This window comes from Hemiscyllium ocellatum, chromosome 45 (assembly GCF_020745735.1).
Source record: "Hemiscyllium ocellatum isolate sHemOce1 chromosome 45, sHemOce1.pat.X.cur, whole genome shotgun sequence".
NCBI lineage: Eukaryota > Metazoa > Chordata > Chondrichthyes > Orectolobiformes > Hemiscylliidae > Hemiscyllium > Hemiscyllium ocellatum.
In genome coordinates this window covers 14,642,059-14,665,951 of record NC_083445.1, presented here as the reverse complement: position 1 = coordinate 14,665,951, position 23,893 = coordinate 14,642,059, and the positions used below count along the sequence as shown (strand labels likewise).

The 23,893-nt window shown below is 42.3% G+C and overlaps 1 protein-coding gene across 1 annotated transcript in view; it reads left to right on the top strand.

The window, feature by feature from the left end:
- Positions 1-494: 494 nt before the first annotated feature.
- cc2d1a (coiled-coil and C2 domain containing 1A) overlaps positions 495-23,893 on the top strand; it is a 71,572-nt gene continuing 48,173 nt past the window's right edge. Inside the window, exons 1-11 of the mRNA XM_060854911.1 lie at positions 495-575; positions 3,491-3,632; positions 6,444-6,559; positions 8,574-8,666; positions 10,213-10,350; positions 10,888-11,236; positions 15,937-16,061; positions 16,858-16,930; positions 18,047-18,145; positions 21,880-22,010; positions 22,770-22,842. Coding sequence (XP_060710894.1) covers positions 516-575; positions 3,491-3,632; positions 6,444-6,559; positions 8,574-8,666; positions 10,213-10,350; positions 10,888-11,236; positions 15,937-16,061; positions 16,858-16,930; positions 18,047-18,145; positions 21,880-22,010; positions 22,770-22,842 — 1,399 coding nt within the window. The 5' untranslated portion in view covers positions 495-515. The remainder of the gene's footprint in view (positions 576-3,490; positions 3,633-6,443; positions 6,560-8,573; positions 8,667-10,212; positions 10,351-10,887; positions 11,237-15,936; positions 16,062-16,857; positions 16,931-18,046; positions 18,146-21,879; positions 22,011-22,769; positions 22,843-23,893) is intronic.

Genomic DNA, 23,893 nt, shown 5'->3' with positions numbered 1-23,893 from the left:
CCTCACCCACTCCCTCACCCACTCCCTCACCCTCACCCTCACCCACTCCCTCACCCTCACCCTCACCCACTCCCTCACCCTCACCCACTCCCTCACCCACTCCCTCACCCTCACCCTCACCCACTCCCTCACCCTCACCCTCACCCACTCCCCCTCCCCCTCCCTCACTCCCCCACCCTCACTCCCTCCATCCCTCACCCCCTCCCCCTCCCTCACCCCCTCCCCCTCCCTCACCCCCCTCCCCCTCCCTCACCCCCTCCCCCTCCCTCACCCTCACCCTCACTCCCTCACCCTCACCCCTCTCACCCTCACTCCCTCCCTCCCCCTCCCTCACTCCCTCCCTCCCCCTCCCTCACTCCCTCCCTCCCCCTCCCTCACTCACTCCCCCTCCCTCACTCCCTCACCTCCTCCCCCTCCCTCACTCCCTCGCCCTCACCCCTTCCCTCCCCCCTCACTCCCTCCCTCCCTCCCTCCCTCACTCACCCTCTCCCTCCCTCCCTCACCCTCCCTCCGAAATGCACAGGAATAAGAGATCCCCTGAGCCTAAGGGCCGGGGAGCGGCGAAAGCCCGACAGGTGAGTGAGGCCACGACTCAGGGAAGGGGAGCTGCATTGACATAGCGCCCTTTCGCCGCCCCAGTTGGTGGTTAGATTTTTTTATAAGATTCCCTACAGCGTGGAAACAGGCCCTTCGGCCCAACCAGTCCACACTGACCCTCTGAAGAGTGACCCACCTCCCCAGACCCATTTCCCTCTGACTAATGCACCTAACACTATTTGGCGTGGCCAAGCCACCCTTTGGGTTAGACTCCGGGAGGAAACCCACGCAGACACGGGGAGAATGTGCAAACTCCACACACACACACAGTCACCCGAGGCTGGAATTGGACCCGGGTCCCTGGTGCTGTGAGGCAGCTGTGCTAACCACTGAGCCACTATTAAGATAAGTCTCGCACAGGGGCGAGGACAAGACCAGAGTTTTGGCAAAGCACGATCCCACAGACGCCGCCGATCCGGCAACGTTCAGGCGGTCGTCTTGTTTTTTTATTAAAAAGGAAGCTGCAGATGCACGGAATCCAAGGTGGGCAAGCAGGAGGCTGGAGGGATGCAGCAAGCCGGGCAGCATCAGGAGGTGGGGAAGTCAATGTTTCTAGTGTAACCCTTCCTTGGGATCTTTTAAAGAGCAACTTGCATCCATCTATTCTGGATCTAATATTGAGTTCAATACCTTCAGGTTGTGAACTTGCTGCTATTTCTCCCCTTTTGGCTTCACTTGTTGCTTTCTCTGTCACCATGTCCCCCTGTGGGACGACCTGTTCTTAAGTTTTGACAATTGTTCTACCGTTCTCAATTTCCGATATTGCATGAATACCGTCCCCTCCACACTTCATGTCAGCTTTGATCAAGGGTCAACTAGACTTGAAACATTAGCTTGCTCTGTCTTCGCATGCTGCCTGATCCACTGTGTGATTTCCAGAATTTTTTGTTTTCAATAGAGATTTCAACACCTACAGTAATTTGCTCCTGCACCCATCCATAAGGTGCTTTCTGCAACCGCTGGGCGTTCCAAAGTGCCCCGTATATCCAGTGGTTTTATTTTATTTTGAATGGTGGTCCTGTTATATGTAATGATTTGTTTTTGTGTGGTGTTGTTTGAGGGTTAAATATTGACTTGATTATGCTGTCAGTCACTCAGGGAAAGCTGGCACAGATGACTAAGAAAGACTTGCAATTCTGTTTGTGCGTTACACCGCCACTGCGTTTTTCAGCCAACTAAGTATTTTTGAAGTTTTGTCAACTTGTAATGGGACGGAGTGCTAGTTTGTGCACAGCAGAATCCCACATATGACAATCTGGCATTTTGCCAAATCACAGGGTTTTTATGAAAGCAAAAGAACAACTGTATTCACATCATCCTTTATTAAGCCGCAAGGCCTTCTGTTTAGCTAACAAATTAAGTCCTGTTTGAAGCATAGTCTCTGTTTGATGCATAGTCATTGTATGAAATGTTTGTTGTATCGTTTGAGTGGTAAGTGTTGGCTCGCGTAGTTTGGGAAACCCCTCTGCACTTTCACTCAGTACTGTATTGGAGCATGCGCCTTGATTTTGTGCACTTCCTGTTAATGGGTCTCGAACCTTCAGACCCAGAAGTGAATAACCAGGCTGTGGTTGATACTGGGTCTTTTAAAAGACCCAGTAAATGTTACAGGTTTGCGTAAATTGTTGTCCCACAAAGAGATGAACTTCTTCCAGGAAGCTTACAGCAGGTCACCATTTTCTGCATGTTTCCATTTGTGTCTAACATTGTATTGGTTTAACTTAGATACTTTATGCATATCCTTTATTGTCAAGTGCATTTGTTATAAAATACGGTGAAAAATCATGTCAGTAAATGCCATTCACAGAATAAAATTTAAAAAGACACCTTCAAGTCCAGTTTTTCCTTCCCTGAGATTTGAAATTTGAGCTTGTTCCTCAGGATTACTAGTCCAATAGCAGACTATACAAATATGTCTTGTGTGCTTAATCAACATCTCTCCAAGTGAAATTTACCCCATTTTTAATGCATTTAATATCAGGTGACATTAACCTAAGAGGATGCATGTTCTGGTATCAATGGCGGCCAAGGCCAGTGAAGGGGTGTGATGATTTTGATTTGTGATCTGGTGGTATTGAGCTTTATTTCATGTTGTACTCGGGACTTGAAGAATGCTGGCTGTGTGTGCTTTTTCAGTTATTGAAAATATTATTATTTCAAATTGGAAAATACTAACCAGTGCCGTTTACTATAAGATTTGGCTGTGAATCAACAGCATACTGCACTACTAGGTTGCATTTACTTACAGTACATCATCTCTTAAACAGTGTGTTCAGTATTCTGTCTATATTGTGACAAGCCAGCAAAAAGCAACTGCAAACCTTTTGTGTGCGTACGTAATGACATTGTGGTGTTCATGTTAGTGCCAGTAAAGGCAGTCCATCAGGTACAGCAAGAAGACTGGCAGCATTTGGAAAGGCAGAGTTTAAGAGAGAATTGTTGAAAGAAGATTTGTTTCTTTAGTATTTCACATTAATATGTGTTTGAATGTAAGTACTTTGAATGTTGTAGCAAGGTGATGTGTAGTGGGCTGAGTTTCCAGCTCTTATCAAGTACCTCAGGGAGTCCAGGTATTGACTAAGATTTACCTGAATTTGCTGTATATTTTATTTTGCTGCCCATTGTGATACTGTGATTGCAACGTGTATGGGTGAAGTCTGAAGGTCTTTTCGTGGGTTCGTATGGGCTTATCACGGAGTGGTCGGATGTTTGAAGTGATGAATGCCACATGTGAAATGTACATTTGAAAATGTGATTTTATTTCCCTTTCTGTTCCTTTTTTCTCAATGCAGTAAATTTATCCCAGTAGTTGCAAACTTTCCATGAAGTCATTGTATAGAGATACTGTCATTGTTTACATTGCCATTGAGTTTAATGATCTTTGTCTTCACAGCTTGGGTTGCTGGTAGACTTCTCACCTGATGACAGTATGATGATGGATATAAATGGTGATGAAAGTGATGCTGATTTTGAAGCTGAACTGGCGGAGATTACTGGAGAAAAACCAGCTAGCAGAGGAAAACCTAAAGGAAAAGGTATGTCATCTGTCACCTTCACTGCATCTTCCCTTGATTTTTGGCAGTAGTAACCTCCAGGAGTTTAGAGACAAGTAACAAATGTTAGTTAGTGGAGAGTCTGTAAGGAGATGTGGATAGTTTACACCCATGGTTATTCCAAATAGAATCTAGTCTGAATTATTTTTTAAAAGGCATATGTTCTTTCTCCTTTAATACTCATGAGCTTAGTGTTATCTTCTTGTAACTGAATCTTGACAGCATTTAGAAACCTTAACTCAAATGTCAATAGGTTGTAAAACTCCACTGGCTATATTCTAGCTCTTTACACACTGCTGTGGCACATATTAACTGATGTTGTATCCAAGTAAGCAGCCTTTTGATTTTAAAATCCCACCCTATTTCTTTCGATTTGCAGCAACACTGCTGAGATATCTGTGCTCCTCCAGTTCCACCCTCTTGAGCATCCCTGATTTTTAATGGCTTCATTGGTGGCTACCTTCTGCTTGTCAAGGTTCTTGGGTTCCTCCCCTAAACATTGCTCTCTCTTTTGAAGACTATTTAAAACCTATCTCTTTGACCACAGTTTTGGTCATTTACCCCAACCTCATTGCAGCCTTTTGTTTTTTGTTTGAAAAATCCCTATGAAGCCCATTGGGTAATTTTGCTATGTTAGGAATATTAAGTAAATGCCCAGTTGTTTTTGCGTCAGACCCCTGCACTGATCAACGAATGTTTCACTGGACAGCTGGAAAGGAAGTCCTGAATTTAACTTCACTAAAGCATTTCAGATATTCTTAAAAAACACTGAATTAGCTCCACATGCTCTAAAACCCCATCCCCCAGGATGTCTACCTGAACTGCTGAAACGGTCATGGCAATGGTGATGTTTTAGTGGGTCAGAGTGGCAGGATATTGATCCAGCCAAAGTGAAAGAACAGTAATATAGGTCCAAATTAGAATGTTGAGGTTTGGAGCTGATGGCGTCCTCCTGAGATTTTGGGCTTTTGAGTGATGGGTGGTTACAAAGTAGGGTTGTGCTGTACAAGTAATTTGCTGGAGATGATTCAGTTTGCTCCCATTCTATACTGTGATAAAGGGTTCCATTTGAATTAGTGACAGTATCATTAATGAACCAATCTGCCCTGATCTGAGTGCAGCTGTCCTCATTCATAGAAGAAACAAATAAGAATTCTGTCACTGTTTTGAGCTTTGTTGCTGGTGGACAAGGACATGCACGTCAGAGTATCCAGACTTTACCTTGTTCTGATGACCAGTGATGCTCTGTGTTAAAATTTTGGCTGATGTTGACTCGGGAGAGATAGCGGGGACACAAGGTCTGCAGATATTGGAAATCAGAAACAACAACAGAAATTGCTGGGGAAACTCAGTAGGTCTCACAGCAACTCTGGCAAAAAAGCAGGGTGGCGCTTTCACTCCATTGATGCTGCCAAATCTGTTGACTATATGGGACTTGAGTGATGGTAGTGTAGTTCATGTTTGGGAGAAGATATGGCTTCCTGTTGTTCAGATGGTCAGTATTCACCACTGGAACTATTTGCATCATACCTGGAATTATTTCCGATGTTCTGACCAGAATTTGCCCATCCACTCTGCAATTGTCATTTACGTCATGGCTCTTTGTAGGATCTTCCTGTACACAATTTAGTTGCTGTATTTTCCACACTGCAATTTAATGAGACTTCAACATGTCTCTTTGGCTGAGAGGTCCTTCAGGACATGAATGCTGCTTCATAAATCCCAAGTATTTTTCTCTCTTTCAAATGAGTAGAATCTTAGCCTTGTGTTCAGAGAACTCCTGAGCTTGAACATTTTTCACTTGTGGTGTATGTACAGGATACTCCGTATGGTTATGCAAACGTGTAGCGATTAATCGATCCCTACTTAGCTTTGTTCATTACAATCATTTCCATCACAAGCTATAATTTACCTCCAGTTTCTTCTTTTTAAATGCCCTCGATTCTCAAGAGATTATTTCCTGATGAAGGAGACAGTCAGACTCCTTGTTCCTTCACCTCTTCTACTATTCCTTTTAAACTTCTTGGAATTGGGCAAACTGCTGCTTGCTGATTAAACTTAGCATATTTGAAATCTGGAAATACATCTCTCTTGACCTGATCACCAGGTAACCAAGTGAGATTTGATGCAATGTCGAGCCTTGGTTTTGCTGGAATGCTCAACAATCCCCCTGGAGCTTTCTCACAGAATAGTACTGCTGCTGCCAACTGGGGCATTCCTTTTGTCCCCACCCGGTCCATCTGTTGAATAAACTGTGGGGCTGTAATTAATACTTTTTGAAGGCAAACTTGGGAAATACACCTATGTAGTTTTCTTTTCCCTCAGCAGCCATTTTGATTCTGCTAATTTACAAAAGTAGTAACCTGCATTGATCCACTGTCTTCGTTGTTGGAGTTCATCCCAAGATATCCTCAAGGGAGCATTATCAAACAATATTTGATGCCAAGCCACACAGGTGGATAGTAGGACAGATGACCAAGCCTTTATTCAGAAGTTTGGCGTAAGAAGCAGCTTAGCGAGTAGGCGTGTGGGGGATTAAGAATACTTTGCATTTAGAATTTCCTTTTAACTGAATTCCTAAATGAAAATGCTAAAACTACTCCAAATATGTTATTATATAGGCTAGAATTTCTATGCACCTTGCTAGATTTAAACCCTGATCCCATAAGCACGAGGAGTGAGTTCAAAAGTGGTATTATCGCCATCATGCTTCTTGAGTGGGGAGTGGAAAAGCCACTCGAGGTTATTCAGAATAAAAGTGTATAGTCCTGACAAAGCCTTCTGTTTCTGTAGTCCCACTCCCCATGGAAGATATTGAGAGAATGGCTGCTCTGTGCATGAAGGACCTTGATGAAGAAGCCAATGATGATGATGATGATGGTGATGTGGATGATGATGCAGACTTGATGGTAAATAGCTTTGAAAATCTTTTAAAATATTCACTGATTTCACTGTCTTCAGCTTGGTGGGTAATGGGGAGAATCATGGAGGTTTATGACCTAAATACCTATACCACTCAACATGTCACCAATATTCAGTGCCAGCACGGATGTTTGAGACAGCAGCTATACTTTGTGAGGAGCCCTTGCTTTAGTCATGGGATCCCATTTGAAATAACCCCACAAAAGGCTGGTATCCTGTCACCAAGTCACACTGTATTTATGCGTGGAAGGTCCTTGACACTGGGCCAGCCCCCTTAGAGCCAGCTGTCGGTGTCAGACATTCTGAACCCTTCTTTATAATCTGTCAGCCAGGACTCCCTGATTGATCCGGATTAACAGCCCCAATCAGGGAACCCCATTTACAAGGGTTCCACCTGGCTGACCTCATTACAATCACTACATCATTCTTGATTCTATTCCTAACATTGAAACTAGTAAATGTCTAGATTCAGACCTTTAAGTCTTTTGTAATACGAAGCATATGAGACTGCAATGCCCACATTTGTGGGTGTTGTATAATATGATGTTACCAGAGAATTGGAGAATTCAGTGAACCTGTTGTGTATTCCGCATTTAAATGGTGCGTTGGATTTCATCTTTACATATAGAAGCTTTCACAGACTAATCCTGACTCCTCACTGGTGAAGGGCTTTTGCCTGAAACGTTGATTTTCCTGCTCCTCGGATGCTGCCTGAGCTGCTGTGCTTTTCCAGCACCACTCTGGTGTGACCTGCTCAAAACGTAAAACAATATTTTTCTATTAAGTCTTGAAGCAGCCTAAATGCTGCTTTCCAGTCCTGCTGCAGTCAGAGCTAACAGCGACCATACTTTACATGTCTAAGACTATATTTAATACTTACTTCTATTTATAGTAAGGCTCTTTTGTTAGCATTTTGATTTATGCATATTGCTGCCAAACATTTTTGTAACACAGAGTTGTAACCATTTCAATTGAAGAGACTTCCTACTGTAACTCTACATCCAGCACTATCAGTGAATGCAGGTAGATGTTGGAAGATCCAGCATTGGTGTGTCAATATAATTGGTTTTACACCTTGTTACCCATTTCCAATCCCACTGCAAAACTATTATTCTGTTGCTCGCTATTCCAAGAACTGCTTGTCATCTTGCTCCTTCAGTAAGCACTTGGTTTACTTCTGTCTACTGTCATCCTCTTTCTGCTTGTCACAAGTGCATTGTTATTCCAGGTATTACTGATGCACAGTCAAAAGCATGATTGCTGTCAGTTCAGTAGCCTTGACTTGGTGATACCATTCTCACTGTGGAGCCAGAAGACCACACAATCAGATCCCACTGCTGACATTTGAATACCCAATCTGGATTACCACTCCACTGTAACACCCTCCACTGAGAGTGTGCTGTTCCTTTCTGGTGCCTTCTTTGGGATGTTAAAATGAGAACCCTTCTGAAGGGTAGTAAGATTTCAAGTTCACCTTTTTGAAGAAGTACCAGACTGCTGACCAATCTTTGTTTTTCAACCGAAATCTCTTGAATGGGCTATCTATAATTATCAGTGTTTTTGTGGGATTGTGCTGGGCTTAGCTTGACTGCCAAGTTTGCCATGTCACACTTAAACGCACTTTTCTAAATCGATACAAACCACCCCCATCTCCTCTTTGTCCTTCTCCACTTTTCTCTTTCCCCCATTAGGGTGAAACCTTCTTGTTTTCCAAGTTCTACTCTCCAAATTCTTCTCTTTGCTGATATTAAAAGTCCTTTGCACTTGTCATTCTGTAATGTTTGTGGATAAGGTGTTTGTCTTGTGTTTAAAATAATGCTATTATTTTTGCTATAAATTCTGTATGTTAGGATTGAGCCCTCCACTACCAGCTGAAGAAGGAGTGTCGCTCCGAAAGCTAATGTGCTTCCAATTGAACCTGTTGGACTATAACCTGGTGATGTGTGATTTTTAACTATTATATCTTGACATTGTTCTGATTTAAAGTTTTGGCTTTTCTAGGCTGAACTGAATGAGGTGCTTGAGGAGGATAGACAGAACAAGAATGTGCCTTCCCCTGTAGAAAGTAAACTCACATCGGACTCTATTCCACAGGTAAGTGTATGGTCTCATGCCACTGCACATTTAGGAAAAGCGGTTGATTTTGTTTCTTGCTGTGAATGCTGTTGTTGGCACTGTAATTGGTGTACTTTGTTTGTCTTGTTACTTTCCTTCTGAAAAAAGATGCAGTCTCCTCATGGGGTGCCATCCCCCAAGGGTTTATCTCCAGATATTATTTGCGTGATGTTTCAAGAAGGGACTAAAGTCTCTCTTATTTGAGAGTTTTATTTAATGGTCTGTGTAATAATGCTGCCATATTTGGGAGTGGAGTACACCACTGTGTTTAGATTAGATCAAACTCTAAAGGAAAAGACAAGATAAGTTTTATTTTGCCTGATGAATTATTAGGAAATGGAATATATTGCAGTGCAGATCTGTCATTGCTTCAATGATCAATCCTGGCATTTGAAAATAAAGAGGATAACTAATTGACTAAAAGTTTCAGAAGATTTAGGAAGGAGGAGGGAATTGCTGGACCAAACAATATTTATTTTGGTGCTTAATTTCAATGATGTTTTCATCTTTTAGAGAAGACACCAATAGATTTTGAGCAACAACAAAAAAAACCCGAAATTGCTGGAGAAGCTCAGCAGGTCTGGCAATATCTGTCGAGAGAAATCAGTTAACGCTTTCGGTCTGGTGACTTAAGTCCAGGACTGCACCAGTGCTATAGGAAACACCGTCTTAATTGGAAATTATGCATTCAAATTGAAAGACTTCTCTTCGTTGTTTAAAGTGACCTCTTTGACAGGCAGTTTTTACCTTTTGTGGAGAATGTGCTAAATGATGTGCACTGTACCAAATTTGATGGCTGACTTAATATGGGGATGTCCATTGAGTCAAATGAAGAGTACTTGGCTTCACATTACTTGGGATTGTTATCTCCAGTCAGAGACCTAATCATCCCAGAAATTGTGCCTGAATTTAGAACAAGGTTCCAGAGCTATTTTTTAAAATAAGAATCCCTGTCCTGTATCTGATATGGCCAATCAGTTCATTCAACAAAGCACCAACTTTTTAGAACTTTGTTCATGGCTAAGCCAGCGTTTATTGACCATTCCTAATTGACCAGAGGGCAGTGAAAAGCATTGCATTGTGGGTCTGCAGTCACCGGTAGGCCAGGGAAAGCGAAGACGACGGATTTCCTTCCCTAAGAACATTAGTGAACTGCATAGTTTTTCGCAGCTGTCAACAGCGGTTACATGGTTGCTATTAATCAAACTTCATGACAAATATTTTGCTTACTTCAGATTTCACCAGCTGCTTTGGTGTGATTTGAACCCCTGTATCTAAAACATTAGCCTGAGGTCCTTGACTGATGGTGTAGTGACATTGCCACTAAGCCACTGCCTCCAGCTAAGTTAGTTTGGTATCTTCAAGAATTTGCTAGTTTTGTAACTAATCATGACAAATTTAAGCATTATTGTTTTCTTCACTTTGGGGTTTAAAATTAACTTGCTATTTAAATCCATGATGATGTTTTTCCTTGTAGGTGCCATTCAGTTTGACTCTAATGAAATCTGTTTGTTTTTAACTGTAGTCCAATATGACGCCTGCAGTTACTGGCGGATTAGAAGGCACTTTGGTGGAGCGGATTGACATGTACAGATCTGCAATCGACAATGCCAAACAGTCTGGCGAGAGTTCCAAAGTTCGGAGATATGAACGTGGCCTTAAGGTTGGAAAAAACATTCTTGCGTATTTAATGTACCCACTGGCTGAAGAACTGTGTAAATGGTACCCGCCTGATCTGGGTTTTGCTGAGTTAGCTCTGTCTGACTATCCACTATAATTAGAAGTCATTTGGCTTTATCGTATTTGTAATTTTACTTAGCTGGTAGGAATTCGGGAGTTGGCTGTGATTGCAGGTGTAGGACCCCAAGAACTGTGTTTTACACTTTTCCAAATGATGCAGATACTGTTGACCAATGCTTCAATAATTCCCTCCTGGGTCGTCGAATTGAATACACATACTATGTGGTGCGATTCTGCTTGAATATTGAATGCAATCTCCCTTTGCTATTGCATTGAAATGCCAGCACAGATTATGCCTTCCATTTTATGAAGTAGGTCCCACCTTTTGCCTGTTGGTAGCGTGTTAAATATTTACTGTCTTGAAATTGATATTCTAGGATTTAAATCTTCCTGCTCATAATCAGAAAAATATATTTCCTTTCATTTCCCTAATTTTTTTTATTCTGACATTTTTCTTCAGACTTTGCAGTCCATGCTTACATCGCTGAAGAAGGGAAAGCAGATTAATGAAGAGGACATCCCACCCCCAGTGGCTTCTGGCAAAAGTAGTAATGCCTCAAAGACCCCACTTGCCTCTGGGACATCAGCACCTTTAACAGAAGACCAATCTGTCTTAATTGACTTGGCTGTGCCCAGCGAACATCCAGTGCCGGCAGCACAGCCTGCACCCCCTCCTTTACTACCCAAACCAAAGATGTCTGTATCTGAGGTTGCTCCACCTCCTTCAGTCAAAAGACCAAACCTGCCTGTGGAGGTGCCAGTGCCTGCCAAAGTGGAGGCAGCTCCCCCCGTGTCTGATAACAGAGCAGGTAGGATCGCTTGCATTGTGCAAGTTTTCTATCTCTGGAGGGTGTTTTTTTTTCCCCCTTTTAAGCTGACAAATTTGACTTTGCCTGCTTTTCAGTCTGAGATTTCAAACCTGTGTCAGGTTTTGTCAGGCTGGCTCTCCGCAGCTCAGGGAGTGATGCACTCATGGAGGTGCTGTTTTTTTCCTTGAAAGAAACATGAAATTGTGTACCTTCTCCAGTGGGAGTAAAATGTCCCAGGGCACAAGTGCTACGACACGGTGGTGAACCCCTGTGTTAATTAAACCAAACACCCAGAAAAACTCACCTCACCTTGTAATCTGTTAAAATGAGTGACCGAGAACTCCCAAATTCTACTATGTAAAATAAAAACATCAATTTATTTTTTAACTCTAAAAGTGATCATCAAACAACAACTATTTACAACTCTAATCCCCCCCTTTCTCTTTTTTTTATTCATTAGATTAGATTCCCTACAGTGTGGAAACAGGCCCTTCCACCCAACGAGTCCACACAGACCCTCCGAAGAGTAACCCACCCAAACCCATTTCCCTCTGACTAATGCTGTGGGCAATTTAGCTTAGCCAATTCATCTAACCTGCACATCTTTGGACTGTGGGATGAAACTGGAGGAAACCCACGCAGACTTAGGGCGAATGTGCAAACTCCACACTGACAGTCGCCCAAGGCTGGAATCAAACCTGGGTCCCTGGCACTGTGAGGCAGCAGTGCTAACCACTGAGCCACTGTGCCGTTGCTTTATCCTGGATGGTGTTGAGTTTCTCGAGTGTTAGAGCATTGAACAATACAGCGCAGAACAGGCCCTTCGGCCCTTGATGTTGCGCCGATCTGTAAACTATTCTCAGCTCGTCCCCCTACGCTATCCCATCACCATCCATATGCTTATCCAAGGATTGTTTAAATGCCCCTAATGTGGCTGAGTTAACTACATTTCTGGGATTTGGGTGTCGCTAGCTGGTCAGCATTGATCGCCCATCCTTACTTGCCCTTGGAGAAGTTGGGGGTGAACTGCCTTCTTGAATCGCTGCAGTCCACTTGCTGTCGGTTGATCCATAATGCTGGTAGGGAGGGATTTCCAGGATTTTGACCCAACGACTGTGAAGGAACGGCAGTATAGTTTCAAGCTAGGGTGGTGAGTAGCTTGGGGGGGAACTTGCAGCTGATGGTGTTCCCGAGTACCTGTTTCCATTGTACTTCAAGATGGAAGTGGTTGTGGGTTTGGAAGGTGCTGTCTAAGGATCTTTAGTGAATTTCTGCAGTGCACCTTGTAGATAGTAGCAACAGTGTGCACTGAGCGCCGGTGGCTAAGGGATTGAATGTTTGTAGATGTGGTGCCAGTTAAGCAGGTTGCTTTGTTCTGGATGGTGTCAAGCCTCTTGAGTGTTGGAGCTGCACCCATTCAGGCAAGTGGGGAGTATTCCATCCCACTGCTGACCTCTGCCTTGGTGATGGTGGATAGACTTTGGGGTGCCAGGAGGTGAGTTACTCACCGCAGTATCTCTAGTCTCTGACCTGCTCTTGTAGCCACTGTATTTATGTGGTGAGTCCAGTTGAGTTTCTGGTCAATGGTAACCCCAAGGATGTTGACAGGGGCTTTCTGTGATGGTAATACTGTTGAATGTCAAGGGGTGGTGGTTAGAGTGTCTCTTATTGGTGATGGTTATTGTCTGTATTACTTGCCACTTGTTGGCCCAAACCTGGATATTGTCCAGGTCTTGTTGAATTTGAGCAAGGACTCGCGAATGGTGCTGAACACTGTGCATCATCGGCGAACATCCCCACTTCTGACCTTATGACTATAGGAAGGTCATTAATGAAGCAGCTGAAGATTGTTAGGCCTAGGACACTGCCCTGAGAGACTCCTGCATAGACTCCTGGAGCTGAGATGACTGACCCTCCACAACCTCAACCATCTTCCTTTGCCCAGGGTATGACTGTAACCAGAGGAGTATTTGCCCCTGATACCCATTGATTCCAGTTGTGCCAGGGCTCCTTGATGCCATACTCTGTCAAATGCGACCTTGATGTCAAGGGCTGTCACTCTCTCCTCACCCCTGGAATTCACCTCTTTATTCCATGTTTGAACCAAGGCTGTAAATGAGATCAGGAGCTGAGTGGCCCTGAGGAAGCCCAAACTGGGTGTCGCTGAGCAGGTGCTGCTTGATAGCACTGTTGATAACCCCTCCATCACTTTACTGATGATGGACAGTAGACTGCTGGGCGGTAATTGGTCGGGTTGGATTTGTCCTGCTTTTTGTGTACAGGACACACCTGGGCTGTTTTTCATTGATGCCAGTGTTGTAACTATATTGGAAGATCTTGGCTAAGGGAGAGGCAAGTTCTGGAGCACACATCTTCAGTACTGTTGGCAGGATGTTATCAGGGCCTGCTGCTTACCATATGCTTCCAACTCTATAACAATATGCTGTTCCAAAAGGATACTTATTAAAATTACATCAACTTAATTTCAAAACCGCACAATTGCTGTCGTCTTCTGTGTCTTCACTCCTCCTCCGGCTGCGAGTATGTTTCACATGAAAAGGTACCTTTGATCGAAAGTGTTTACTAATTTCTTTGAGAGCATCATATTAAAATGGCCAATTAGCTCTCCAGGAGTCTCACTTGTTGCCGTCTGACCAATTGTCAAAATGTCTGCATTCTTATACTCCTCAACATCAGATCAGCTCATGGATTTGATGTTGGCAAAACAATAAATTCAAACTTGATTGGATGTTCGTATCCTAGGGCATAATTTAAACTCGATTGGTTACATTCAAATTGTTGTCAAAACAGCAACCAAAACTCAGGTATCCATTTCACAGTCAAATGTTACACATTTTCAATTTTCTGGTACACTTTGAGACTGCCATCTAGTCATATACACAGATGCTTGAAAGCTGTCAGTTCAGAACAGCATTCTCTTGCTCTTAAAGGTACAGTACATGCTTTGAACTTCATAACACAAGTTCAAAGCAAAATAGCGCAGTTCTCCCTGTTGTCCTAGCCAGTGGGTATCCATCAGTCAAATTGACACTGAGGTCTCATCTTATGAGGAGATTAACTGGAATATGTTTTTATTTATTCAGGGGATGCGGGGATCCTTAAATGCGGGATTTGTGTCTTAATTTGTCTTTCCTTAATTACCTTTCCATTTGAAAGTGAAAGTTTGAAAATGTCAGACCAACCCTTGGATGCAATATATTTGAGAAAGCATGATCATTGGAGCCTTTTTTAATTTTAATGTACCTCTTTCTTATTGCTATTAAAGTACATTTGAAAATAGATTGGCAAGAGCTGCATAAGAATTTAAGCAAGTTATTTTTAAAGCACAAGATGAAACATGAAAATGGACTGCTGCATTTTGCTCGATCAAAGATGTTAGCCATGAAACTTTCAGTTTGTTTAAACCGACATAAATGGACGAAAGTTGTATTATCTGGTCCATTGAGGAGGAAGACCCATGTTAATGAAAAGCAGTGGGGATTGGCAGCAGTTTCATTGTTGCAAAGATTAAGGAAACTGCAGTGTAATGTTAGCTCCTTGTTCTTGAATATCTCTTTTATAGTAGTGCCCTGAAATGTCATCTTTAGGTCAATACTAAAATCTTAGGCCACTTTTGGAATACTGCGTTCAATTCTGGTTCGCCTACTATATGAATGGTGTTAAACTTGAAAGGATGCAGAAAAGATTTATAAGGATGTTGCCAGGGTTTAGAGGGTTTGAGCTGTAGAGAGAGAGATTTGGAGCTATTTTCACAGGAGCGTCGGAGTCTGAGTGGAGACCTTGTAGAGGTTTATAAAATGAGAGGCATGGATAGGATAAATAGCCCAAGTCTCTTCTCCAGGTAGGAAGTCCATAACTGGAGGGCATAGGTTTAAGATGAGAGGAGACCGATTTAAAAAGGACCTGAGGGGTAACTTGTTCGTGCAGGGGCTGGTGCATGTATGGAATGACGTGGCAGAGGTGGTGGTGGAAGCTGTTACAATTACAACATTTAAAAGGCATCTGAATGTGTACATGAATACATAGTGATATGGATCAAGTGCTGGCAAATGGGAAGAGAGTAATTCAGCATATCTGGTCGGCATGGGCAAGTTGGGCCAAAGGGTCTGTTTCACACTGTAGAAATCTGACTGTCTGCAAATTGCAGGTTTATACGTTTAACAAGCCTTTTGATTTAGAGAGCACATGGAATTGCTAATGAGTCTTCCTGGATACTAAGCATAAGAAATATAGTTAGAATCCTAGAAAACGGAGCAAGTACTTTCTAAGGTATGTTTCAGCCTACTGTCTACTGTCTTCAAGTGCCTTGTGGAGCTGTTAAAACAAGTCATATTGAAGTTTGTTTCACTGTCATGTCATGCGCATGGGCAACAACTGGCAAAGTAGGTCATTGGTTGGATGGCTTTTGGCTAGAATGGTGGGATGAATATCCCCTTTCAGTTTGAAGGCTGGACAGGTTTAAAGGAAATCCAGCACTGAGATCCTCACAGGTATAAAAGTGGACAGCGTGAGGAGGTGAACCGATTTATATAGTTCTTTTTGAACCTCCAATTCTCAGCCAATTAACTGAGAACTGACCCACAACTACTTTCATGTGGCTCTGTGGTTCTATTGTTATTCTGAAAGAATACAGGAAACTACTATTCTGCTTATGTGTAGCTTTGATTTCTCGGTTTTAGTATCATTGAATTCAAGCATGAAAGAAACAGTAATGGGCAGACAGCGAGAGTACAAACTGGCAGCACTTCAAGCCAAACGCAGCGGCGACACTGAGCTTGCAACAAAATTATACCGAATAAGTAAGGTAAGATTAATGCCAAGCTGCGGCAATCCTTTCATTCAAGCTGACAGTAGAAACTGGGCTCGTGGAGTGATGGGAAGGTGAGGAGACCTCAAAATGCACTTCTCAAAGCATTAGTTCAGGCATGTTGTAAATGTTTTGTGAATTTGTTGATAATCAGTTTTTCCAGTGTTGAGACATTAATGGCTGGTCCATCCTTCAGTAGACAAACCAATTTGGGTTCAACAGCCGAGCCTAGTTTTGTGGCTTTGGATGTTAAAGGATGTGTATTTTGCAAGTCTCAGCTTCCTTTTAAAATTGACCCAAAGCACAAAACTACTGTAGAACTAATAAAGTAACCAGCCCCTCTTTTTGAGAAACCCCTGGACACATGGTTAATGTAATGGGGAAGAAAAACACAGATTTACTCCCACACATCAGGGAGCTTTGGGACCAAGCATATGAAATGGAAAAAGTTCCATTCTCTGTTATTATAAGCACCTTAGCTATTGATTTGAGCAAAGTTCACCAAAAAAAGCAAGTTGAAAAGATGAAAGTTACTTTTTATTCGGGCAAGGTGTTCAGGCTTACCAAAACAAGGAGGGATATGGCGGTGTATATTGTAGTTCAGACACAATCCAGTTGAATGTCCGACTCCTATTCCTGTGTCCTTGAGTAGTATCTGTAGGATGGGAAAGGGAGATGATAGTCTGGTGCTCCAGCATGGTTCCGGTTCTGCCTTTCTCTCAGTTGGAGGCGGTCCAGAAAATGTTGACTTGACTTGTGTCCATTAACAGCTCATTCCTTCTGTTCAACCCAGAAATGTGATCCTATTCTTGAAGCACTGGGCAGAGGAGAGACTGTGGACCTGAATGGCCTCCCACCCCCTTTCGGTATGTACTAGATCCGTTGTGTATTTGTGTCGTGAATACATCTTTATGCTTCTGTCAGCTGGCCTTTGATTTCTACACAGTTGGGGGGTGGAAAGAAAGTCTTCTCGTATAGGTTTGGTGGTCTGATTAGCAAGGTCGCTGATGATGCTAAGATTGGAGGAGTAGCAGATAGTGAAGGGGACTGTCAGAGATGCAGCGGAATATAGATAGATTAGAGAGTTGGGTGGAGGGATAGCAGATGGAGTTCACTCCAGGCAAATGTGAGGTGATGGATTTTGGAAGATCCAATTCAAGAGCGACTTGTGTGGTAAATGGAAAAGCCCTTGGGAAAATTGATGTACAGAAAGATCTGGGTGATCAGGTCCATTATACCCTGAAGTTGACAACGCAGACCAATGAAGTAATCAAGAAGGCATACGGCGTGCTTTCCTTCATCGGACGGGGTAGTGAGTATAAGCGTTGGTAGGTCATGTTACAGGTGTATAGGACTTTGGTTCGGCCACATTTGGAATACTGCGTACAGTTCGGGTTGCCACATTACCAAAAGGATGTGGACGCCTTGGAGAGGGTACGGAGGAGGTTCACCAGGATGTTACCTGATATGGAGGGCGCTAGCTATGAAGAGAGGTTGAGTAGATTAGGATTATTTTCATTAGAAAGACAGAGGTTGAGGGGGGACCTGATTGAGGTCTACAAAATCATGAGAGGTATGGACTGGGTGGATAGCAAGAAGCTTTTTCCCAGAGTGAGGGACTCAGTTATTAGGGATCACGAGTTCAAAGTAAGAGGGGGGAAAGTTTAGGAGAGGTATGCGTGGAAAGTTCTTTACGCAGACGGTGGTAGGTGTCTGGAACATGGTGCCAGCGGAGGTGATAGAGGCGGGCATGATAGTGTCATTTAAGGTGTATCTACACAAATACATGAATGGGCAGGGAGCAGAGGGATACAGATCCTTGGAAAATAGAGGGCTGAAGGGCCTGTTCCTTTGCTGTAATTTTCTTTGTTCTCGGGACTAGTTTTGACCAACTGCGTTCATTCTGAGCTTGCAAATCTGGATCTAAAGTTGTAGAATTGGCCGTTGCCATTTGATAACTTCAGTCCACATTCTCTCCCCAGATCGTTTACCAAAGGAGCAACTGTCAATCGCCCCTCCTCGGTCATCTGCTCCCTCAGTGCCAACCGTGTCTCCTTCACAGCCATTGATGTCATCATCAGGTGGGTCTTTTTTGAAGGGTAAATCCTAATGTGGTCTTCATGATTCGGGCAACCCATGTGTTTCTTCTCATTCTGTGCTAATGAAGAATTAGATCAGTAAGCCTTTGCTGTATTTCCTTAAAAGGCAAGTTAACTTTCCTCAAGAAAGAGGACTAATTACACACAGTATTGCAAAGCCCAAACAACGCTAACAAGATTTCACAACTCTTAAACTTTAAGTCCTTTCTAATAAAGGCTAACTTAACATTTGCTTTCCCAGTTACTTGCTGCAACCACTTACTTGGTGATTAACTCAAAAGCAAAGCCAAATACTGGAAAAGCTGGAGGTCTGAAATATAAGCAAAAGTCTAGTGTTGGAATGCAATTTGTTATACTTTTTTACCTGTTAAAAATGATCGTTCACATCAGAGACATGGGCAGCATAACAGTTTAAGGTAATGTATTCTTCCCTTCCTTTGGAGTCACAAGGTAGAGATCAGAAATGTTGACTGTTTTCTTTATTTCATCTCTAGTTTAGCAATCCTCTTGTACTTTCCACTTGTAGGTAACTCAGCATGTGACAAATAGAAGTCTGAACACTCCCAGACAGTGCTGTTGATTCTGCTCTGGACTGCATATTTATGCAAAATGGGCAAGTGTCCATGGACAATGGGCAGGAACAGACCAGTGAAGTCTGCCCCCTTAAAATCCCATTAACTTGAATGTAATGAGCATTGATGTCTCATCCCTTAGCTCCTGGAAAGTTTAAGGAATAAATTGAACTCTGGGTAAATTCAGGGAAATTCCTCATTAGTACTCAACCCCAATGATTGTGAAAAAGTAAAAGTTAATGTCTCATTCTATTCTCGATTAACTTAGTCGATGTCCCCTGGTTCTCCATGTTCGATTCAGTTCAAATTGTTTGTGTGAACAGACGATCTGAAACCTTATCATCTTAAGAACATAAGAGCAGGAGTAGACCATATGCCCTGTCAAGCCTCTACCATTCAATACAGTCACGGCTGAGGTTATAAATCAACTCTTCTTTTCTGCCTGATCCCCATATCCCTCACTTCCCCCGAGACCCCCAATTGTTTTTTTTATCTTGGCCTTCAGCACATTCTGTGATTGTGCATCTACATATCCCTTTTGGTAGACAATGTCAGGAAACTAAATTTTTGCCTTCTCCCCAATTTAAGATTCTCCACCTACCCTTGAGTAGCTCTGAGAATTTGAGGAAAATTTCACCCAACGAATAAACATGTAACATTTTAGGTTAGCTGGTAGGATTTAGTGAGATATCTCAACAATAAGTGCTTGCGCCTCACCTATTCTCAATATATGTCTATGCTTTTTGAGGGACTAAGTGCAGTGTATCTAATTTGCTAACAGTACAAGTTTGAAAATTAAGCTAGGCGGGATGTAAAAATGCTGTGAAAGAATGTAAGTTAAGTGAATAGACAAAGATATCAAATAAAGAATTATGGAATCCCCTATTCTGACAGGAATAGTATAAATCAATTTTTTTTAAGTAGTTGAAAGCTAGCAAATATTGGCAGATTGTTGATTTGATGAAAGATCACAACCTGAAATGTTAACGGAGTTTTCCTTTGGGGACTGTTATATGTGCAGAGTATTTCCAGACGTTGCTGTTTATATTTCAGAGTTCCAGTATTGTACTTTGTTTTTGCCTTCATCACCAAGTTAGCAAAAAGTTGCAGAAAGCAAATGGTACATTAACCTTCAATAGAAAGCGCTTGAACAGAACTGGTCCCAACCTTCCATTCCAAAAAGCATCCTTCCACCACTACCCTTTGTCCCCTGTGACCAAGCCAGTTCTGTATCCATCTTACCAGCTCACTCCTAATACTGTGTAACTTCATCTTTTCTACCAGTCTGCCATGAGGAACCTTATCAAAGGCTTAACTGAAATCCATTTGGATATCAATTACTTATCTCTCATCAATCATCATCAAAAATCTCAATCAAGTTAGTGAGGCATGACCTCCCATGCTGTCTATCGCTAATAAGTCCACTTACTTCTAAATGCGTAAGATCTTGTCCCTGACAATCTTTTCCAATAATTTCTCGACCACCAACATGACACTCTCAGGTATATAATCTCTTGGATTATCCCTGTTATCCTTCTTAAACAATGGGACAGTATTGGCTAATCTCCAGTCCTCTGGGACCTCACCCATGGCCAAAGAAGACACAAAGATGTCTGTCAGTGCTGCAGCAATTTGTTTTCTTGCCGCCTCAATATTCTGGGATAGATCCCATCAGGACCTGGGGACATATCCAACTTAATACATTTTAAGATGCACAACTCCTCTTCCTTTTTAATAGCAACTTGGCTTAGAAACTCGATACTCATTTCCTTGAGTTTATCCTCCACCAATTCCTTCTCTTTGACTACTGACATGAAGTATTTGTTTGGGACCTCACCTACCTCTTGTGGCTCCACACACACATTCCCTCCTTTGTCCTTGAGTGGGCCAACCTTTTCCCCTGGCTACCTTTCTTTTTAATATGTGTATGAAAAGCCTTGGGATTCTCCTTAATCTTGTTTGCTAACAACTTTTCATGACCTCTATTCATGTTTCTAATTCCTTGTTAAAGTTCTTTCCTACTTTACTCAAGGGTTTCATCTGTTACAATCCTCCTCGACCTTACGTACGCTTCCTTTTTCTTTTTGACCAAAGTCCTAATGTCCCTGGTCATCCAAGGTTCGCGTAACTTGCCGTATCTATCCTTCATTGCCGCAAGAATGTGCCACTCTTGAACTCTTTATCAACTGACATTCGAAGTACTCTCACCTGTCCGATTGTAGGTTTACCCTCAAACAGCCACCTTCAATCAAAATTCTCCAGTTTCTACAGAATATTGTTGGTAGTTCACTTTCCCCCAATTTAACACCTTCATCTGAGGACTACCGTTATCCCTGTCTATGATGATCTTAAAATGGTCACAACTCCGACTGAAACTTCACTTGCCTGGCCGGGCTCATTTCCCAAAACCAGGTCCAGTATGACCCCTTGCTTAGTTGGACTGTTTACATATTGTGTTGTGTCCTCGTCCTCATGTCCACTTTCTTTCCCTTTCCCTGTAACCCCTGATTCCCTTCCAGATCAACATTCCATCTCTGTCTGTCTTAATGAAAGGCGACAGCCATGATCATATTGAATAGTATCCCCTACTCCGATTTCACTCCGTATTCTCATGTCTAACTTGTCATAGCTTTTCTGTCTGTTAGACAAGATCATTATTTATATTATTAGAGACTTAGCATTCCTATATATCATTTACCATGTACTGGAATACTTGTGTTTCCAGTTGTCAAAGTATAGGTTTTGGACAACTGCAGTTTGCAATGCAAACATGTTGGATTTCTGTATCTAGGAAGAGCCATATTTTAAACGTCCCAATTATTCTTTGTGCATTCAAAGAATTCACAGGGTTCATTGTACAATGTCATCATTAATGGAGAGTATAAGGTCTTCACTTCAACTATACCAAGTCCTAACTCTGTAAAGAGACTCCAACTTGATTTAGACAATGGTTGTTCTGTATTTTCTGTTCTCACTGTTAGTCAACATACCTGAGAATAGAAGGTCAAAGTGGAGCTTTGGATTGATTCCAAATTCTTGGTAAATGTGGCTGAACCTTTGGAGCCAGGGACTTGATGCAAAATTTGCAAATACAGAAATAAGCTCTTTTTGATTGAAGCAGGGTTATTTTTTTCATGTCTGCAGCTATCCCACCTCCCCCTAAAGATCTCATGGAGGCCCTTCAACAGAGAATGGACAAGTACAAGTCTGCTGCTGCACAGGCCAAGACTGCAGGCAATGACCGGAAAGCAAGGATGCATGAACGCATAGTCAAGGTAAATGTGTTTCCAAAATAACTCACTTTGCACAGCTAGTGCAACTTTAAAATATTGTTTCTAATTAACGTTCTTATTTTGGAGATACTAAGCTCCTTGTGTTGTTACTATTCAGATTCCCTTTCCCATTTGACAAGCAAGTGAGATTGGATCACTGGTTTGTTTTGCATTTCTCGTGATCATTATTTAGCTGTAGAAGAAATAAAATCTGGAGGCATGCAAAATAGTTTGCAGACTTGCTGTCACTGTTTCATACTTGTACAAAGTTAATCTACCCTCCCATCTCTCTATTGTCTAACAGCATCTCTATATATTTTCCTTTTCTGCTTCTCTTGTGTTTTTCCTCCATTGTTGGAAAGCAGAAGAGGTTGGTGTCAGTTCAAATATGTCTTTTTCCCCTTCTATCCTCATTTATTCATGGATGCGTTTGGCACATTTGGGACTCTTGTGGTGCAGTGGTTCTGTCTCTACCTTTAAGACAGAAGGACTGGGTTCAAGTCCCACCTGGTTTAGAGATGTGTCATGATATCGATGTACAGACTGATTAGAAAATACAGAAATACAGATTACACGCTGTATCTCTCTCCTCTGCCTCGTGAGCAGTTCTAACATTTCAGTGCTTGTATTAATTGGAAACCTGAGATGCAATGGAAAGATGCAAGGCTGGTTCAATCCTTTCTGGTGGTGGCTGGGGCAGAAAGTCACCGTAACAGTTCTCTGCTCTAAGGCAATAGCAACTGTTTTTAATTGATCTTCCAGCAATACCAGGAGGCCATACGTGCATATAAAGGAGGAAGGAACGTTAATCTGAGTGAACTCCCAGTGCCACCTGGTAAGAAGCAGATTTTAATTTATCTTAATCATGCAGTGCTGTTGGACAGGACATCATGAGAAAGAAAGTATAAAGAACGTTAATTGAAACTACTTGGGGTTTTTTTAGGGGGGGCTTAGTGAGGAGAAGATAACTTCTGAAATTTGTTGCTTTTTTTATGTCATTAGGAAGTATTGAATACAGGAGATCCAAAACAGTTAGCAATCACCGTTTGATAGACTGAACCGCATAGCTTCTATTTCTAGTGAGAGGTAATTCACCAGAATGAGTTTATTATCTGAATGAATCAAATAAATTGGGTGCACTTTTATCCTCTTGTTTCATGTGTTTCTGGCAGTTGTATTGCAGGGAGTTACTTTGCCCACATGGTGTCACTCGGTGACCATTGATGTTTAAGTTGTTTATTTCTGCTGTCCCTCCTCCAGCTTCTCTTTACTGTTCTCAATCCAATGCACTCAAACTCCGAGCAGTTAGTTTACTGGAAAAGTGAGTGTGGAAGTGAAAATGCAAATTTACTTCTCTATCTTTCAGTGAAAGATAATTGGAAAATCTATGTCCTGCTTTAAAAGCCGTAATGTCTCTGCCTGTTAGAAACTCGGGCAACAGGGATTCTGCAACTGCAACAACATAGACTTGTGTCCATATCAGTCACACCATAGTGCATTGGTAATGAGAATGTCCACCTTGAGTAGGGAAAGGTTCGGAAGAGCTCTGTGAGCACTATTACTTCAGGGCAGCTGAGCGAGTGAGGGTTGAAAAGCTCCCTGTCAGTATTTACTTCATGTAACTGAGCAAAACCAGAGGCTAGACAGACTCAGTGAGGCTAGGTGTCAATGAAGAAGTAATGGAGTGCAATTTTGGATTTGGGTAGCTAGACCCAGGTAGGATGGTAATTGATCAGAACCAGTGTAGTTTTTCACGCGGTTCTTGAGAGAGTATAAAGGCCAGGTTGAGAAATGTAAAGATTTGTAGTCCCATGTGATGTTTGAGATTTGATGATCCACTGTGTCATTTACTGTCTGGGAGATAATAGCTGAGAAATAGATAGGAT